Source organism: Calcarisporiella thermophila, assembly GCF_041956535.1.
Source record: "Calcarisporiella thermophila strain CBS 279.70 unplaced genomic scaffold VTP21scaffold_29, whole genome shotgun sequence".
Lineage (NCBI taxonomy): Eukaryota > Fungi > Calcarisporiellomycota > Calcarisporiellomycetes > Calcarisporiellales > Calcarisporiellaceae > Calcarisporiella > Calcarisporiella thermophila.
Genome location: NW_027192219.1, coordinates 19,393 through 32,387, shown reverse-complemented (window position 1 = coordinate 32,387; position 12,995 = coordinate 19,393). Strand labels below are relative to the sequence as shown.

General features: G+C 40.6%; 8 protein-coding genes across 8 annotated transcripts; 2 read left to right on the top strand and 6 right to left on the bottom strand.

The window, feature by feature from the left end:
* Positions 1–234: 234 nt before the first annotated feature.
* On the bottom strand, positions 235–3,390 carry VTP21DRAFT_6751 (uncharacterized protein; the record flags this gene model as incomplete). Its single annotated transcript, XM_069397416.1, has 7 exons — positions 235–464; positions 529–630; positions 693–992; positions 1,063–1,807; positions 1,880–2,986; positions 3,050–3,257; positions 3,320–3,390. The coding sequence occupies 7 exons, from the start codon at positions 3,388–3,390 to the stop codon at positions 235–237; spliced, it is 2,763 nt and encodes a 920-aa protein (XP_069246567.1).
* Positions 3,391–3,947: 557 nt separating this feature from the next.
* VTP21DRAFT_6750 (uncharacterized protein) lies at positions 3,948–5,731 on the bottom strand (the record flags this gene model as incomplete). The annotated part of the gene is made up of 7 exons (XM_069397415.1): positions 3,948–4,013; positions 4,070–4,723; positions 4,792–4,974; positions 5,038–5,234; positions 5,295–5,380; positions 5,447–5,555; positions 5,629–5,731. 7 exons carry the CDS (start codon positions 5,729–5,731, stop codon positions 3,948–3,950), a joined length of 1,398 nt encoding a protein of 465 aa, XP_069246566.1.
* A 629-nt stretch (positions 5,732–6,360) lies between these two features.
* On the bottom strand, positions 6,361–7,691 carry VTP21DRAFT_6749 (uncharacterized protein; the record flags this gene model as incomplete). Its single annotated transcript, XM_069397413.1, has 4 exons — positions 6,361–6,536; positions 6,600–7,292; positions 7,361–7,397; positions 7,464–7,691. The coding sequence occupies 4 exons, from the start codon at positions 7,689–7,691 to the stop codon at positions 6,361–6,363; spliced, it is 1,134 nt and encodes a 377-aa protein (XP_069246565.1).
* A 164-nt stretch (positions 7,692–7,855) lies between these two features.
* On the bottom strand, positions 7,856–8,716 carry VTP21DRAFT_6748 (uncharacterized protein; the record flags this gene model as incomplete). Its single annotated transcript, XM_069397412.1, has 4 exons — positions 7,856–7,999; positions 8,083–8,331; positions 8,394–8,470; positions 8,527–8,716. 4 exons carry the CDS (start codon positions 8,714–8,716, stop codon positions 7,856–7,858), a joined length of 660 nt encoding a protein of 219 aa, XP_069246564.1.
* A 490-nt stretch (positions 8,717–9,206) lies between these two features.
* VTP21DRAFT_6747 (uncharacterized protein) lies at positions 9,207–9,684 on the bottom strand (the record flags this gene model as incomplete). Its single annotated transcript, XM_069397411.1, has 2 exons — positions 9,207–9,434; positions 9,499–9,684. 2 exons carry the CDS (start codon positions 9,682–9,684, stop codon positions 9,207–9,209), a joined length of 414 nt encoding a protein of 137 aa, XP_069246563.1.
* Positions 9,685–10,024: 340 nt separating this feature from the next.
* VTP21DRAFT_6746 (uncharacterized protein) lies at positions 10,025–10,495 on the top strand (the record flags this gene model as incomplete). Its single annotated transcript, XM_069397410.1, has 2 exons — positions 10,025–10,228; positions 10,289–10,495. The coding sequence occupies 2 exons, from the start codon at positions 10,025–10,027 to the stop codon at positions 10,493–10,495; spliced, it is 411 nt and encodes a 136-aa protein (XP_069246562.1).
* Positions 10,496–10,881: 386 nt separating this feature from the next.
* VTP21DRAFT_6745 (uncharacterized protein) lies at positions 10,882–11,193 on the bottom strand (the record flags this gene model as incomplete). Its single annotated transcript, XM_069397409.1, has 1 exon — positions 10,882–11,193. One exon carries the CDS (start codon positions 11,191–11,193, stop codon positions 10,882–10,884), a length of 312 nt encoding a protein of 103 aa, XP_069246561.1.
* A 326-nt stretch (positions 11,194–11,519) lies between these two features.
* Positions 11,520–12,043, top strand: VTP21DRAFT_6744 (uncharacterized protein; the record flags this gene model as incomplete). Its single annotated transcript, XM_069397408.1, has 3 exons — positions 11,520–11,795; positions 11,852–11,953; positions 12,011–12,043. 3 exons carry the CDS (start codon positions 11,520–11,522, stop codon positions 12,041–12,043), a joined length of 411 nt encoding a protein of 136 aa, XP_069246560.1.
* Between the last annotated feature and the right edge of the window lie 952 nt (positions 12,044–12,995).

Below are 12,995 nucleotides of genomic sequence, written 5' to 3'. Positions count from 1 at the left end.
AAACAAGACTTAGGAAACCAATACCAAGTAAAAGAAGATAACGACAAGACAATAAAATAGAAAAAAAAAGAAAGAATAAAAGAAAAAGAAAGAAGTAAAAGTAAAAAAAAAAAGAAAAAATAAGAAAGAAAAAAAGCAATCCCATGTTTTAGACAAAATTCTCAAATAAATCCAAACCCGAAACCAAGCTTTCACAACCAGGCTTTCATTTCTCTCAAAAAAAAAAAAAGAATTCTATTGCTCGACGGGTGGCATCTCCATTCCGCCAGTAGTCGGTGGCGGAGGAGGTGGAATTCCCTGTGGTTGAGATTGTGGCGGATGCGGATCACCAGGATATGGATGCATAATTCCAGATGGGTCCATCATCATAGGAGGTGGGCGCTGAGGAGCGACAGGCGACATCATTACGCTGGAAGGCGGCATCTGCGGCATCATTTCCTGCGGGTAGCGCATCATCATTGGAGCTAAAGAGAATAAAACGGTTATGGAGACATAAATCCAAGAAGGTTAAAGGAAAAATAATCGTACCATGTCCTGGTTGATGGTAGGGGCTCTGATACATCTGCGGGGGTATCGCTTGGCCCATTGGAGGTCTGGGGGGTGAGGGATAGCCCTCGGCGTTGTATGGTTCTAATTGCCAAAGTCAAGTTAGTAAACATAGGTAGTCTAGTGGAAGAGGAGAGAGCACATACGAGGAGGAACAGGATGTGGCATCTGCGGGCTATACACGGGCGGTGCACCAGGAATGGGCGCGGTTGTATAGGGCATGCCAGGAACAAATCCAGCGGGTACATATTGCATCGGCGCTTGCTGCATTGCAGGGTGCATATTGCCCATCATTTGAGGAGGATACCGATAGGGTGGCACTGGATACGCATAACCAGGGTAGGCGTGTGGAATGGGAACTTGTTGTGCATATATATCCTCATCATATGTATTTGTCACCTGGAATTGATGGCGGAAGGAGCGCTGACCACAAGGCCATCTCGGCTCTATAGTAATAATATAAAAAAGTGCTATTATAGTTACGCAGAGTTTCAGGATGAAATGGTCAATACTCACGAACAGAGCTTGGTTCGGGAGGTTTGTTTTTGTCAAACGGCGATCCCAGCGCTTTCCAAATCGACATATGACCCTTCTTCAATTGCTTGTTTCCAAAAAATGGAGATGTATCTGCAGAGGCAACGGCATGTTTATCTTGGGCGATTGCTCCTGTACTACCAACCGCAGGGCCAGTTGCAGGACCAGGAGTAAATGCTTTAGCCGTAGGATTGAAGCGAAATTCTGGAGCCTTGACATTAAATTTGAAGGATCCCGAAGGTTTGTCGCTACTTGAGGCACTTGATAAAGAAGCAGGTCGTGCTTCACCGGTTTCCTCTTTTTTAGTGGGCGCAGGCTGCGAGGATGGCGTTGCTCCTGCTTTCTCAGATTTGATATTGCTTGTGGCCTCCTCATTTGGCGCCATTTCTTTGGCTGCTACTTCAGATGTATCTGCCGGCTTCCTTGTCTCGGATTGTTTCTTCTCAACCGCTTTCTTGTCTTTTTCACCCTCTGCAGTCTTCTTCTCGTCTTCCTCACCCCCGGATTGTTTAGACTTTGTGAGAATAGGCTTCAGGTCATCAGGCATAGGGGTTTTCAACTTGAAATTCTTGCTAAATTTGATCAGCTCGGCCATGCGATTATCTTTTTCTTTTTGAACCAATGATAGTTTCTTTTTTGTCAATTTCTCCCGCTCTTTATCGGCAAATGCACGGAAGGTATTTGCAACAGTTTGCTCAATGGGTTTGCCGTCGACGGTGGTTTTCTGCTAAAAAAAGAGAAAAAGTTCGAAAAAAATTAACATATTCATCGGTATATTTAAAGTATTGCAAAAATATACCATTTCAGTTTTACCAACCGATCCAAGCAAGCTCGAAACGCGCTGACTTGATTTCTGGGTGGCTGTGGTTGTGGTAGTGGTTGTGGTGGATGATGCGGTAGAAGAGGTTTCTGGAAGCGGTGCAGGGGCTTTCATCTTGGCTAATTTCTCAAGCACCTTAGGGGGCAATGTTGGAATCGGGGGTTTTTTAAGGGATACTGGAGCAGGCTTCTGTTCTGCATGGCGAATCGGAGAAGGTGCTAAAAGCTGCTGTTTTATAGCAGCAATTTGTGCAACTTTCTGCTGCTCTTTCGTCAAAGGCGGCTTAGCACTAGGGGGTTGCGAGGAAACAGATTGCTGCTGTTGCTGTTGCTGTTGCTGCTGTTGTTGTTGCTGCTGTTGTTGTTGCTGTTGTTGCTGCTGCTCGTGTAATTTACGAAGGGCAGGAGGCATATATCTATCAGGTCTTCCCGAACGAACTACAGCCCCATATTTATCCTCTTCATCCATTCCACTATCATCAACGGATATACCACGCTCCTCTGCCACATGTACATTATAAGCAGTGCTACGTTGAATTTCGTTAGCAATCTGTTCCGCTTTGCGCTCTCTCTCCTTGAAGTCAGGAGTGTCACGGTTCAGCTTAGTGGTATAGATATCTTCATCAAAATCGGTTGTCAAGCCGAATTTCTGCTCATTAGCAGCAAACTGGTCCCATGTTCCATTGCCTGGCGATGCATTGTTGTCGGCCAGTCCAACATCCTCTTCCAATCCGCCAAATAATTCAGATGATCCATGATGGTCCTCTGCGTTCCATCGTTCCAGTTCCCGCTCTCTGAACTCTGCGCCACGGCCACTGATATCTGTGTCGGTGCGGAAAGCGTCACGCTCTCCGTACGCTCGGTGCGCTCCGGTGAAGTCCAAGTCTGCAATATAAAGTTCCTGCAGGTCTTTTGCTTGAATAACAAGATTGGGTATCACTGGAGAGGGCTCGTGTGCGGCAGCAGAATCCGTAGATATTTTACGTGCAAGTTTGAGCACAACCGCAAGCTCGCCGTCAGGATTTGCTGCGTGAAGCAAACCCTCGTATTTAATTCCGTTCTTGACAGTCGCCTGAATAGGCATTCCCTAAAAATAATTCACTCATCAGTGCATATTCGGTAAAAAATGTTGGTCAGCTACTCTACTCACAATCATGTTCACCAACAAATACAACATCCTGTCATGCATATGTAATGTGTCAGGATCACGCGTTACCTCCACTTGTTTATCAATATTCCAAGCTGGGGCGGGAGATGAGCGACCCGCAGGCGAGGCGGCACGAAATGAGGCATGGCTGCCGCGGGTATTAGCAGTTTGGTTCTGAGGAGTGGAACCCCACTTGCCCTTATTGGCAGGCCTGCAACAAAACAGCCGGTCAATAAAAAGAGAATCATGAATAAGCGCCCAGATAATGCATACCTTTGGCCACCTGGTTTCGAGAAAGGGTATTCTTGACGTTTTCCCTGCTGCCTTACACCAGGAGACGACATCTCTGACTACTGGTAGAAAAAAGAAAAAGCTGGAAATCAAGAGTTTGAGATTCGAAATCGATGCGACTCGAGGGTCGATTATCGTGCAAGAAATTGAGATCCGAGAAAGCGGTACCGTTCTTCCAAAAAAATTAAGAAGAAAATAAGGGCATATACCAGAGGTGATTTGTTCGACAAGTGCGAAAGTAATTTCACTCACAAAGCATAAAAAGTAAAATAGATCAACGATAAAACAGTCCTGAAGGCAGAAAAAGGGAAAAAAGAGATCCAACAACTAATAAGGTTTTTCGCAGATGGGGGCGAATTCGAGGCGGACAAAGAAGATAATCGTTAGAATTGATCCACTATTAGTGACAAAGAAGCTATACAAATGCTTTGGAAGCAAGAAAAGAAAAAAAAATAAGAACGGACAATATAGGGCAATAATCCGTGGCGCAGAGGGCTCAGATTTGAAACTAAAACTTATTTCCTGTAGTTGAAAATCCTAACTAGAGAAAGAAAATAATATTGCAAAAAATATACAATAAAAAGGGAAAGCAATATATTTCCGCAATAAACTACTTTCGCCCTCTTTTAATATTTCGAGGTGTTCCAGATGGCGTAGTGTTGGCAGGTCGCTTTTGCTGTGCAAAAAAAAAATTAATAATAGTCATTTGTATTGAGTATATTATATATGTACCCCTGTGGCACCCTCTTTCTTTTCTTTTTCCCCATCGATGGGTGTGTTTAATCCCACGCCAGATTTCCGTAGTCGCTGCGTCTTTACTTCCTGTTCCAATCTATCCAGTTGCCGCTTCATGTCTAGCAGAGTGACAATAGTTGAATGCAGCTGCTCGAATTTCGCACAAACCGATTGGGTAGGCATTATAGGTCTTGGGCCAATATTTAATTCCTCCATAACTTTAGTAACCTTAGCCAGGGCACTCTGCCGAATCTGCTGCATTTTTTGGCTGCGCACATACACTCCAGGTACCAATTTCTCACGACTACGCACGACACCAGCAGCAACTTCTGCAGCAGAGAGCGACTCCTTGTTTTCTGAGACGGAAAGTGATTTGGATTTCTTACTCGACTCACCAAATGAAGCAGTAGGAGACTCGGAAGCTGGTGTTGCGTCCGCTTTATGCTTCTTCTTCTTATGCTTGTCCGCAGTTGGAGTTGTTGTACTCTGCATGGAGGTTATGTTTGTGGGTGTCGCAATAAGATTTCCTGAAGCAGGGCTTGGAAGTGGTTCTAGAGTATGGAGGAAGCGCATCACATTTTCTCGCTCCTTTGCCAGTTTCTTTTCATTTTGTTCAATTCGCACCGCCTCAATAAACAGAGCTTCTTCCTCCTACGAATTGGAGTATTAGGTGTGTGAGCTATCAAAATATATATGAAATAATGACAAGATCCGCTCACCTCAATCTGTTCAGGAGTGCGTCTAAAAAGTTGCTCTAGATTCTTTTTACGTTCAACTTCTCGTGCTTTATCATATGCCATTGCTTTTATTTTTACATGGTTGTCCAAGTGTCCGCTCTCAGAGGTCGCTAAACGAGCCTTTAGCAGTTTTCGATTCACATCGTAATATCGATCCTTCAAATCCTAGTTATCACAGTGCGTTATTGTGAATGGACAAGACCTCTAATTTAAAAAAATCATATTTGCCTCCATTGTTCTCGATTTCCCTGGAAAATCATAGCGATCAGTAATCACCGGGAACCTTAAGTCGTATGTGCGGCAAAGAGCAAATAAATAATCGGTTTCCTCCTTCGTCCAATCTATATCGGCTAAATGCTTCACATAATCGTCGTCTGTGTATTCAATTATCTCAGTAGTATGATTGAATTTTGCAAATCGATATTCTGATAGAGCTATAAATATTAAATTTATGCGTAAAGTGCGAGTAAAAGTTGATAACCCACCTTCCTTCTCATCTTCGCTCGCTTTTACCCAATGATATAACACTAGATTATCTGTTCTAGACGGATTAATAAATCCTCTCCAAGTCCTGTAGGATAACAAACCGAACTAATTACTCGACATAAACGAAAAAAAAATAAAAAAACATGCTCACCAGCTCACAGCTCTTTTCTTTAAATTTGGTTTTGCCTTGTAAGTCGGTTTTATAAGAGCGACAGGTGGAGCACCGCCAATAAGTTGATATAACTCACGACTAATTCCATCTAGAGCAAGATCAATATAGAATGGTTTGGTTACACTCTTTAAAATTTGATCTGATCATTTAAATGATCAAACCTGGTTTCTTCTCTTTTTCTGGCCGATTTGACCTTGGTTTTGGAGTAGAGGTAGCACTCCTTGGCAACTCTAGAATTTCGCGCACATCATTTCCCGATGCCATCGTTTTTGTCGAGATGTAAAATTTGAATTGATGCTAATTGCGTATATCTAGAAGTTCCTCCCTTGAATATCTGTTGAGGGTGAGAAAAGAAATACGGACCAAAATAAAAATCGAAATTATTAGGAATCCAACAGATATAAAATGTTTTCCAATTTTAATTTTTATTCAATGAGAGGAAACGGAGGGGTAAAATAAAGGCACAGCTTGTTGAATAATATCGTTGTAGGCATAAATTAAAGCCCTGTTGATAAACTATCTTATTATAGCAGAATGCAATGTTAAGCATAGAATATATAAACGAAGATTGAATTTGCTGATGGAATATTTAAAAACTTGAAAAAACCCAACCCAAATATGCAATCAAATCTCTCGCAATATTAGGCTCCTATCACTCAGAGCCAAGCCCATTTGTAAAGGCCATATGTATTTTATACACAGCCTAAACGTTAATTTCATAAAATAAAATCAACTACTCATGGCAGTAAGTATACATGCTAGACTTTCTACTGTTCTGATCCTTAAAGTGGATCATCATGCTTATAATTACAAATATAAATAAATGATTCCCAAAGACAGGTCGGAGAAAAAAAACGCATCATACAATAATTTATAGTGTCGGTTTCCCAAACTCAGTGCGCATAGCCCATTTCTACGGCAAATCCAACGGCCAACTTAGAGAATTCAAGCATGTGTTCAAAGTTCAATTTATCAATTGTATCGTCGGAACTATGAATGTTGTGATTTGTATCCTCAAATCTGGCTTCAGTTGCTATAGCGCTTGGGTAATCATTTTTGGTCCAGGACGCTTCCGGGAAAAAAAATGAGGAAGGATTAGATGTAGCTAAAAAAATTGTGAATATCAACATACCGTGGTCGCTACATGCATACCCACACTTGGTGTATTTCCAAGGAATGGACACGTAGTTTTCTATCAATCGGATTACCAAAGCGACCAGTTCTTTGTCAACATAGTCAGTGATCACACCCATAACTTCTTCCTTGCCTCCAGCCCAACCCGTCATATCATAGTGTAGCACACCTCCAACTATTCTACCTAGTTTTCGGTATTCTCTAGCCACTGCTTGCGATCCAAGCAATCCAGCTTCTTCTGCTGAATACCAGTGGAACTCTACTGTACGTTTGGGAGCATAATTAGAAGCGGCAAGGACTCTAAATGCTTCAAGGATTGAAACAGTGCCACTTCCGTCATCATCGGCACCAGGAGCACGGCCAATACTCGGAAGCCATGCATTTATAGAGTCTTGATGCGCGCTCACCACAATTGTTTCGTTGGAAAAAGTAGTTCCAGGAAATCTTGCAATAATTGAAAATTGCTCCCAGTCATGCTTATACTTAATAAGCGTGATATTGCTTTTACTAGAAGCGATAACATCAGATATGTAAGTATAAAGCCAGGAGGCGGATTGAACCCCGTATTTAGATCTATAATATCGATTGCGAAAAGAGGTGAATTTCGTAAGAGTAGTGCGTAAGTTTGAGAGCGAGAGTTTCTTTAAAAGATTTTTCACTTCATCTTGATGGGATACATCTTTCGGTATAGCTAACGTAACAATACAATGTTAGTGAGATCACCTTTTATAGAATCGTCAAATTTATGTAATCACTAACCAGGTCGCTCAACAGAGAACAGCTGAGGATTAAAATTCTTTTCAAAATCCAATAAAAATTATTAGCGATGCCTAAGGACACCCCTTATAGTTTAGACATGCACCTGTTCGTCAGTCACATCGATGAATTTCTTCCCTTGTATCTTTAGGAGTTGAATCTGAGGTTCTGTCATCCATACCGGAGGCGCGTAATCATTGGTGGAGATTAATCTCAAGCCTAATTCTTTTGCACCGAATTGCAGCGGTCTATTCTGAAAATTGAGAACATTGGGAATTGTGAATGCGCTGGAGGCAGCGACGAAGATATAGAAAATGGCGATGAATTTGAACATTGATTACGGTGAAGAGTTGCCTTGTGTGCACAAAAAACTGAAATGATTAGAAAATGGGCGGAGTTTAGCTAAATCACGCGTATTTGCAAGATCCTTGTGTAAGAACAGTCGAAATAACTGAAGAGTATTTATTAAGTATACAAATAAAAACCTATACATAAATATCAGAGTGTTTTTGACTTCACATATGTATGCTGTGTTGACTTGTTAATTGCTGGTGGTTTGTTAGTGTTCTCGTAGTATCGATAATACAGGAAACTTTCAGCAGACGCTATGACTATGCCTCCTGATAGGGCTAGTAGCACTCGCTAGCGTAGCATATATATGAATCGAAGGAGAAAATAAATAAGAACGCTCTATATTTATAAGGGGTTAAGTGAATGTGTTTTACCATGCCTGGGTCATCTGTCACTGTTCTAGAGGCGTAAAATATTGCAGTGCATACTGCCGCAACGCTAAATAGGATGTTAAAAATTCCCGTGGTTATTCTGGTAGCCTCACGAAGCTCTTCTTGATAAGTTGTGGAGTCTAGAGGTATTGTAGATTGTCCAGCAAGATTCGGATTCCCAACCATACGCGCGTATTCCTTATTGGCAAGATCGGTGCGTATTTCTTCTAGACGTTGGAGGAGTTCAGGGCTCTGAATTATAAAATAAAATAAATTACAAGATGGACAAGAAAGTAGCATACGATTTCACAGACCTTTTCTCGGGGACTAACCGGAGGGATATAAATACTAGTACCCTCCAAGAGTTTATGGAGCCAAAATTTCGAAGATCCTAGAGACATGACATTAGAGAAGACATGAGGAATGCGCATAAAATTTAATTCTTACCGATATCCTCTCCAGACTCACGTTCACTGGAGATCAGTGTTTTCGAGATGTGCTGTAAAAGTTCTAAAGTTATAAAATGAATATCATTTTGTTCATCCAGGATTAAGTCGAGCTCCTCGGTCTTTTCTTGCGATATTGTGACCGCAATACGTGCAGCCGATCGTATTTTTTCGGTTAATCTAAGTTTCATAGATAACGATTTGGTTCAAGTCACCTCTTAGGGCAACACGATAATTTTATATTTCTTATAACGCTGAGTTAAAGAAACAATAATTAGCCCCAATTCCTACTACGTCACAACAATTTCAGCTCTACTTTGCACGAAATTGGGCTTCAGATGTTTATCTCAAGTATCCCTTCCGGACTGCCAATGCTGGTGCTTAAAAGCTATTCAGACTCGTCATCACCATTGTAAATATATAAAGAAATTTGCAAGATATGCCAGTATTATTAATTGAGAACGATTCGCCATCGATACAAAGTATCATCTGATTTCCTATTCAATGAAATTTGAGATTATTCTTTTTCCAGGAAAAAGGATTATTTCAATTTGAATGAAATAAATGATTCGAGAGCAAATACAATACTAAATATATTTCAAAATTCGCAAGTGATTAAATGTAGATTGAAAAAAATTAAGCAGAAACGAACTATATACACAGATTAGGATTGAATCTCGCTCACACCTCTTGGGATTCTCCACCTTTCTTCATCTTGCTCTTCTGAGGCAATAGTGAAGCATGAATATTGGGTAACACACCTCCTTGTGCGATGGTTACGTGACCGAGGAGTTTGTTCAATTCTTCGTCGTTTCGGATTGCAAGTTGTAAATGACGAGGAATGATACGAGTTTTCTTGTTATCACGAGCAGCATTGCCGGCTAATTCGAGAATTTCAGCCGCTAGGTACTGTTGATAGGTGATTTAGGTAAGAGCTTGCTAAATGAGGGGGCTAAGGACCTTAGAAACCTACCTCCAAAACAGCCGCCAAGTACACAGGGGCGCCAGCACCGACACGCTGTGCATAATTGCCGTTTCGCAAGTGGCGATGAATACGACCGACTGGAAATTGCAAACCCGCCTTAGCCGAGCGTGAACTTGAAGATTTGCCAGACGAAGCTTTGCCTCCAGATTTACCACCAGATTTTCCACCAGACATATTGATTATTATTCGTTAATTTGGAAAGAGAATCGAAAATTATATAAGTTTTTTGTGAAGAATTAGTCCAAACATATCATAAAACTGCGGCTTTTTTATAGTTCTTTCACTTTGTACTAATTTTTTGAATTTTTTTTTTACGATCACGCGAAAAAAATTTTCGCGTTTTCGCGAAACCTAGCCACAATTTAACTTTTGGCGCGAAATTGGTTTCGCGTTTCAAAAAAAAAATTCAAAAAATTAGTACAAAGTGAAGGAACTATAAAAAGAGGACTTTTGAAGCACATTCCGCGATATCCAGCACCCATATTCAATCTTTCCTCGTATTTTCTATTCAACTATGCCACCGAAGCCAGCTGAGAAAAAACCCGCTTCTACCGGAGGTAAAGCTCCAGCGAAGACGGCAGCTCCTATCGAGAAGAAAGAAAAGAAGATTAAAGGTGAAGGCGGCAAAATGAAGAGGAAGGTGCGCAAGGAAACGTACCATTCCTACATTTACAAAGTGCTTAAGCAAGTCCATCCCGATACTGGAATCTCTAACAAGGTGGGTACCGAGTTTTATATGTTCTTGAATCACTCTAAAAATGCCTTTACTTTTATATAGGCCATGTCAATTATGAATAGCTTTGTTGGTGATATATTCGAACGGATTGCAGCGGAGGCTTCCAAGCTCGCTGCTTACAATAAACGCTCGACTATCTCAAGCCGAGAAATTCAAACTGCTGTTCGACTTATACTTCCTGGTGAATTAGCAAAGCACGCTGTTTCAGAAGGAACTAAAGCTGTGACGAAGTACACTAGCTCCAAGTGAAAAGTTTTTTCTTTCCAAACTCCGCTTTTTATACGCTCTACCATTATTTCCTGTACAGTAATATAACCTTTTCCTAGTGTTTGAAATATGTGCATTACCAATTTAATATAAATAAATACTCTTGAATAATTGTGAAATTCTGTGGCTTTATTGTTATACTACAATATCAAAACTCCACAATAGCACCTAATTTGTGATTTTAAACCTATTGTTATAGGTCCTAATTATTCAGTTCAAATGCAATTATAATTTGTTTCGAACAAACGTGTTATTAAACAATCATTTTACTTGCCATTATTTAATCGAAGACAATTATGGTACAAAAAAGAACAAAAAAAATCAATAGCTTTGAATGAGAAAATAAAATGTTACAAATTTAACATGAATTAACCACCAAAACCGTAGAGAGTGCGACCTTGGCGCTTAAGCGAATAGACAACATCAAGAGAGGTGACTGTCTTGCGTTTGGCATGTTCAGTGTATGTGACAGCATCGCGGATGACATTTTCAAGGAATGTCTTAAGTACTCCTCTTGTTTCTTCGTAAATGAGACCAGAAATACGTTTGACACCTCCACGACGAGCTAGACGGCGGATAGCCGGTTTAGTAATGCCCTGAATATTGTCACGCAAGATCTTGCGGTGACGCTTTGCTCCTCCTTTTCCAAGACCTTTTCCTCCTTTACCACGTCCAGACATTGTTGATAAGAGTAAAGAGACTAAATTTGTAAAATAGAAATAGTTGGGATAAACCAGGAGGGAAATTCAATTGTCACAAGTTTAAATAGCAATTTCGCGACAGTTCGTAAAAATTTTGCTTATCTGCGATTGGATGGATCTTGATGTCTATCTCAATTTGGGGATCGCGTTTTCGCGCGAAAATTTTTATCGGCAGCGGGCGCCCACGTCGCCTCAGAGCTGACTATAAAAGAAGCTACGGGTTAGCCACAGCGCATTTTTTAATTATTGAATTTGTTTCGCCCGCCTTTCATCCCTTTCCAAACTCATTTCCAAATAACATCATTATGGCTCGCACAAAGCAAACCGCTCGTAAATCCACTGGTGGTAAGGCACCTCGTAAGCAGCTTGCGACGAAGGCCGCTCGTAAGTCTGCACCCGCTACTGGTGGTGTAAAGAAGCCTCATCGGTACCGCCCAGGTACCGTCGCATTGCGTGAAATTCGTCGCTATCAAAAATCAACAGAACTGCTTATCAGGAAATTGCCGTTCCAGCGTCTAGTAAGAGAAATTGCCCAGGACTTCAAGACTGACCTTCGCTTCCAGTCGAGTGCGATTGGTGCAGTAAGTTTGCACATTATATATAATATTACAAGAATAGACATTAATCATGTTAACAGTTGCAAGAAGCTTCTGAAGCATATCTCGTCTCTCTATTCGAAGACACCAATCTTGCTGCTATCCATGCTAAGAGAGTCACAATTCAACCCAAAGACATTCAGGTATGTTTCATTTATTGTTATATCTGAAGTCATGGAAATTAAGTTTTTTTTTTCTAGCTTGCTCGTCGTCTTCGCGGAGAACGTTCGTAAATTCGCAATATTCAAACAGCAATTTTTTTCCTTATGTGTACTTAATGTATTTGTAATATCTTTTTCCTATTGCTTACATGACTTGATAACAAGTAAAAAATTGATATTCAAAGAAGCACTCGATCACCCTACCATCTACTATGTTTAACTTCTACAGTGGTATAAAATTAGAATTCATTCGTCATTTGTCATATTGAAGTTTCGCAGCCAATTGTGAATAAGAATATAAGAAATGTCCTTCAGAGAGGATATATCGTTTGAAAAATTTTGGTTCATATACCTAGCAGAATCGAAACTGGGATTTCCAGAAATGTCAAGAATAGAAAAGTATTTGACTATATATACAGACAGTTTATAATAGATTGTGAAAATCAGGTAATTCTTATTTTTTTTCTCCCTTAGGATGTATTTTTTACTTCCACTTGATGATTTTTATCTGAAGGGAATGGAAGGGTAGACTTCTACGTCAAAATCACTCAGGTACTGCCCCTGGCCTCCCATTTTTATAGTCGGATTTCTCCTAAGGATTTTTGCTACCTATTTTTGTAGCCGCTTGATATTACTTGCTTGTTGCTATACTATTAATAGCGGTTGAGTCCTGAGAAAAACCCGGCAAACTCTCATGGACGGGTGTCGCCTACGGGAATCGAACCCGCTACCTAGTGATTTGGCTCCGGGGTCCCAAACCACTACGCCAACCAAGGGTGACCATTCTTAATATTTTTTTTGATCAATTAATGGAAACTTTTATTTAATTTCCATATATTACATGAAGTTAATGTCAATGGACTTAACATAACGAGATATAGGTCCTTGATCGATAGACGTTCAATCGATATGCGTGTATCGTAGTTGTCGTGAATAGCCTGTACGTGAAACCAATGTAATCGTTGTACTTATCGTAAGGGCGATCTTTTTCAATAATCAAGACTCAGCTTCTGATCAAGTGGAC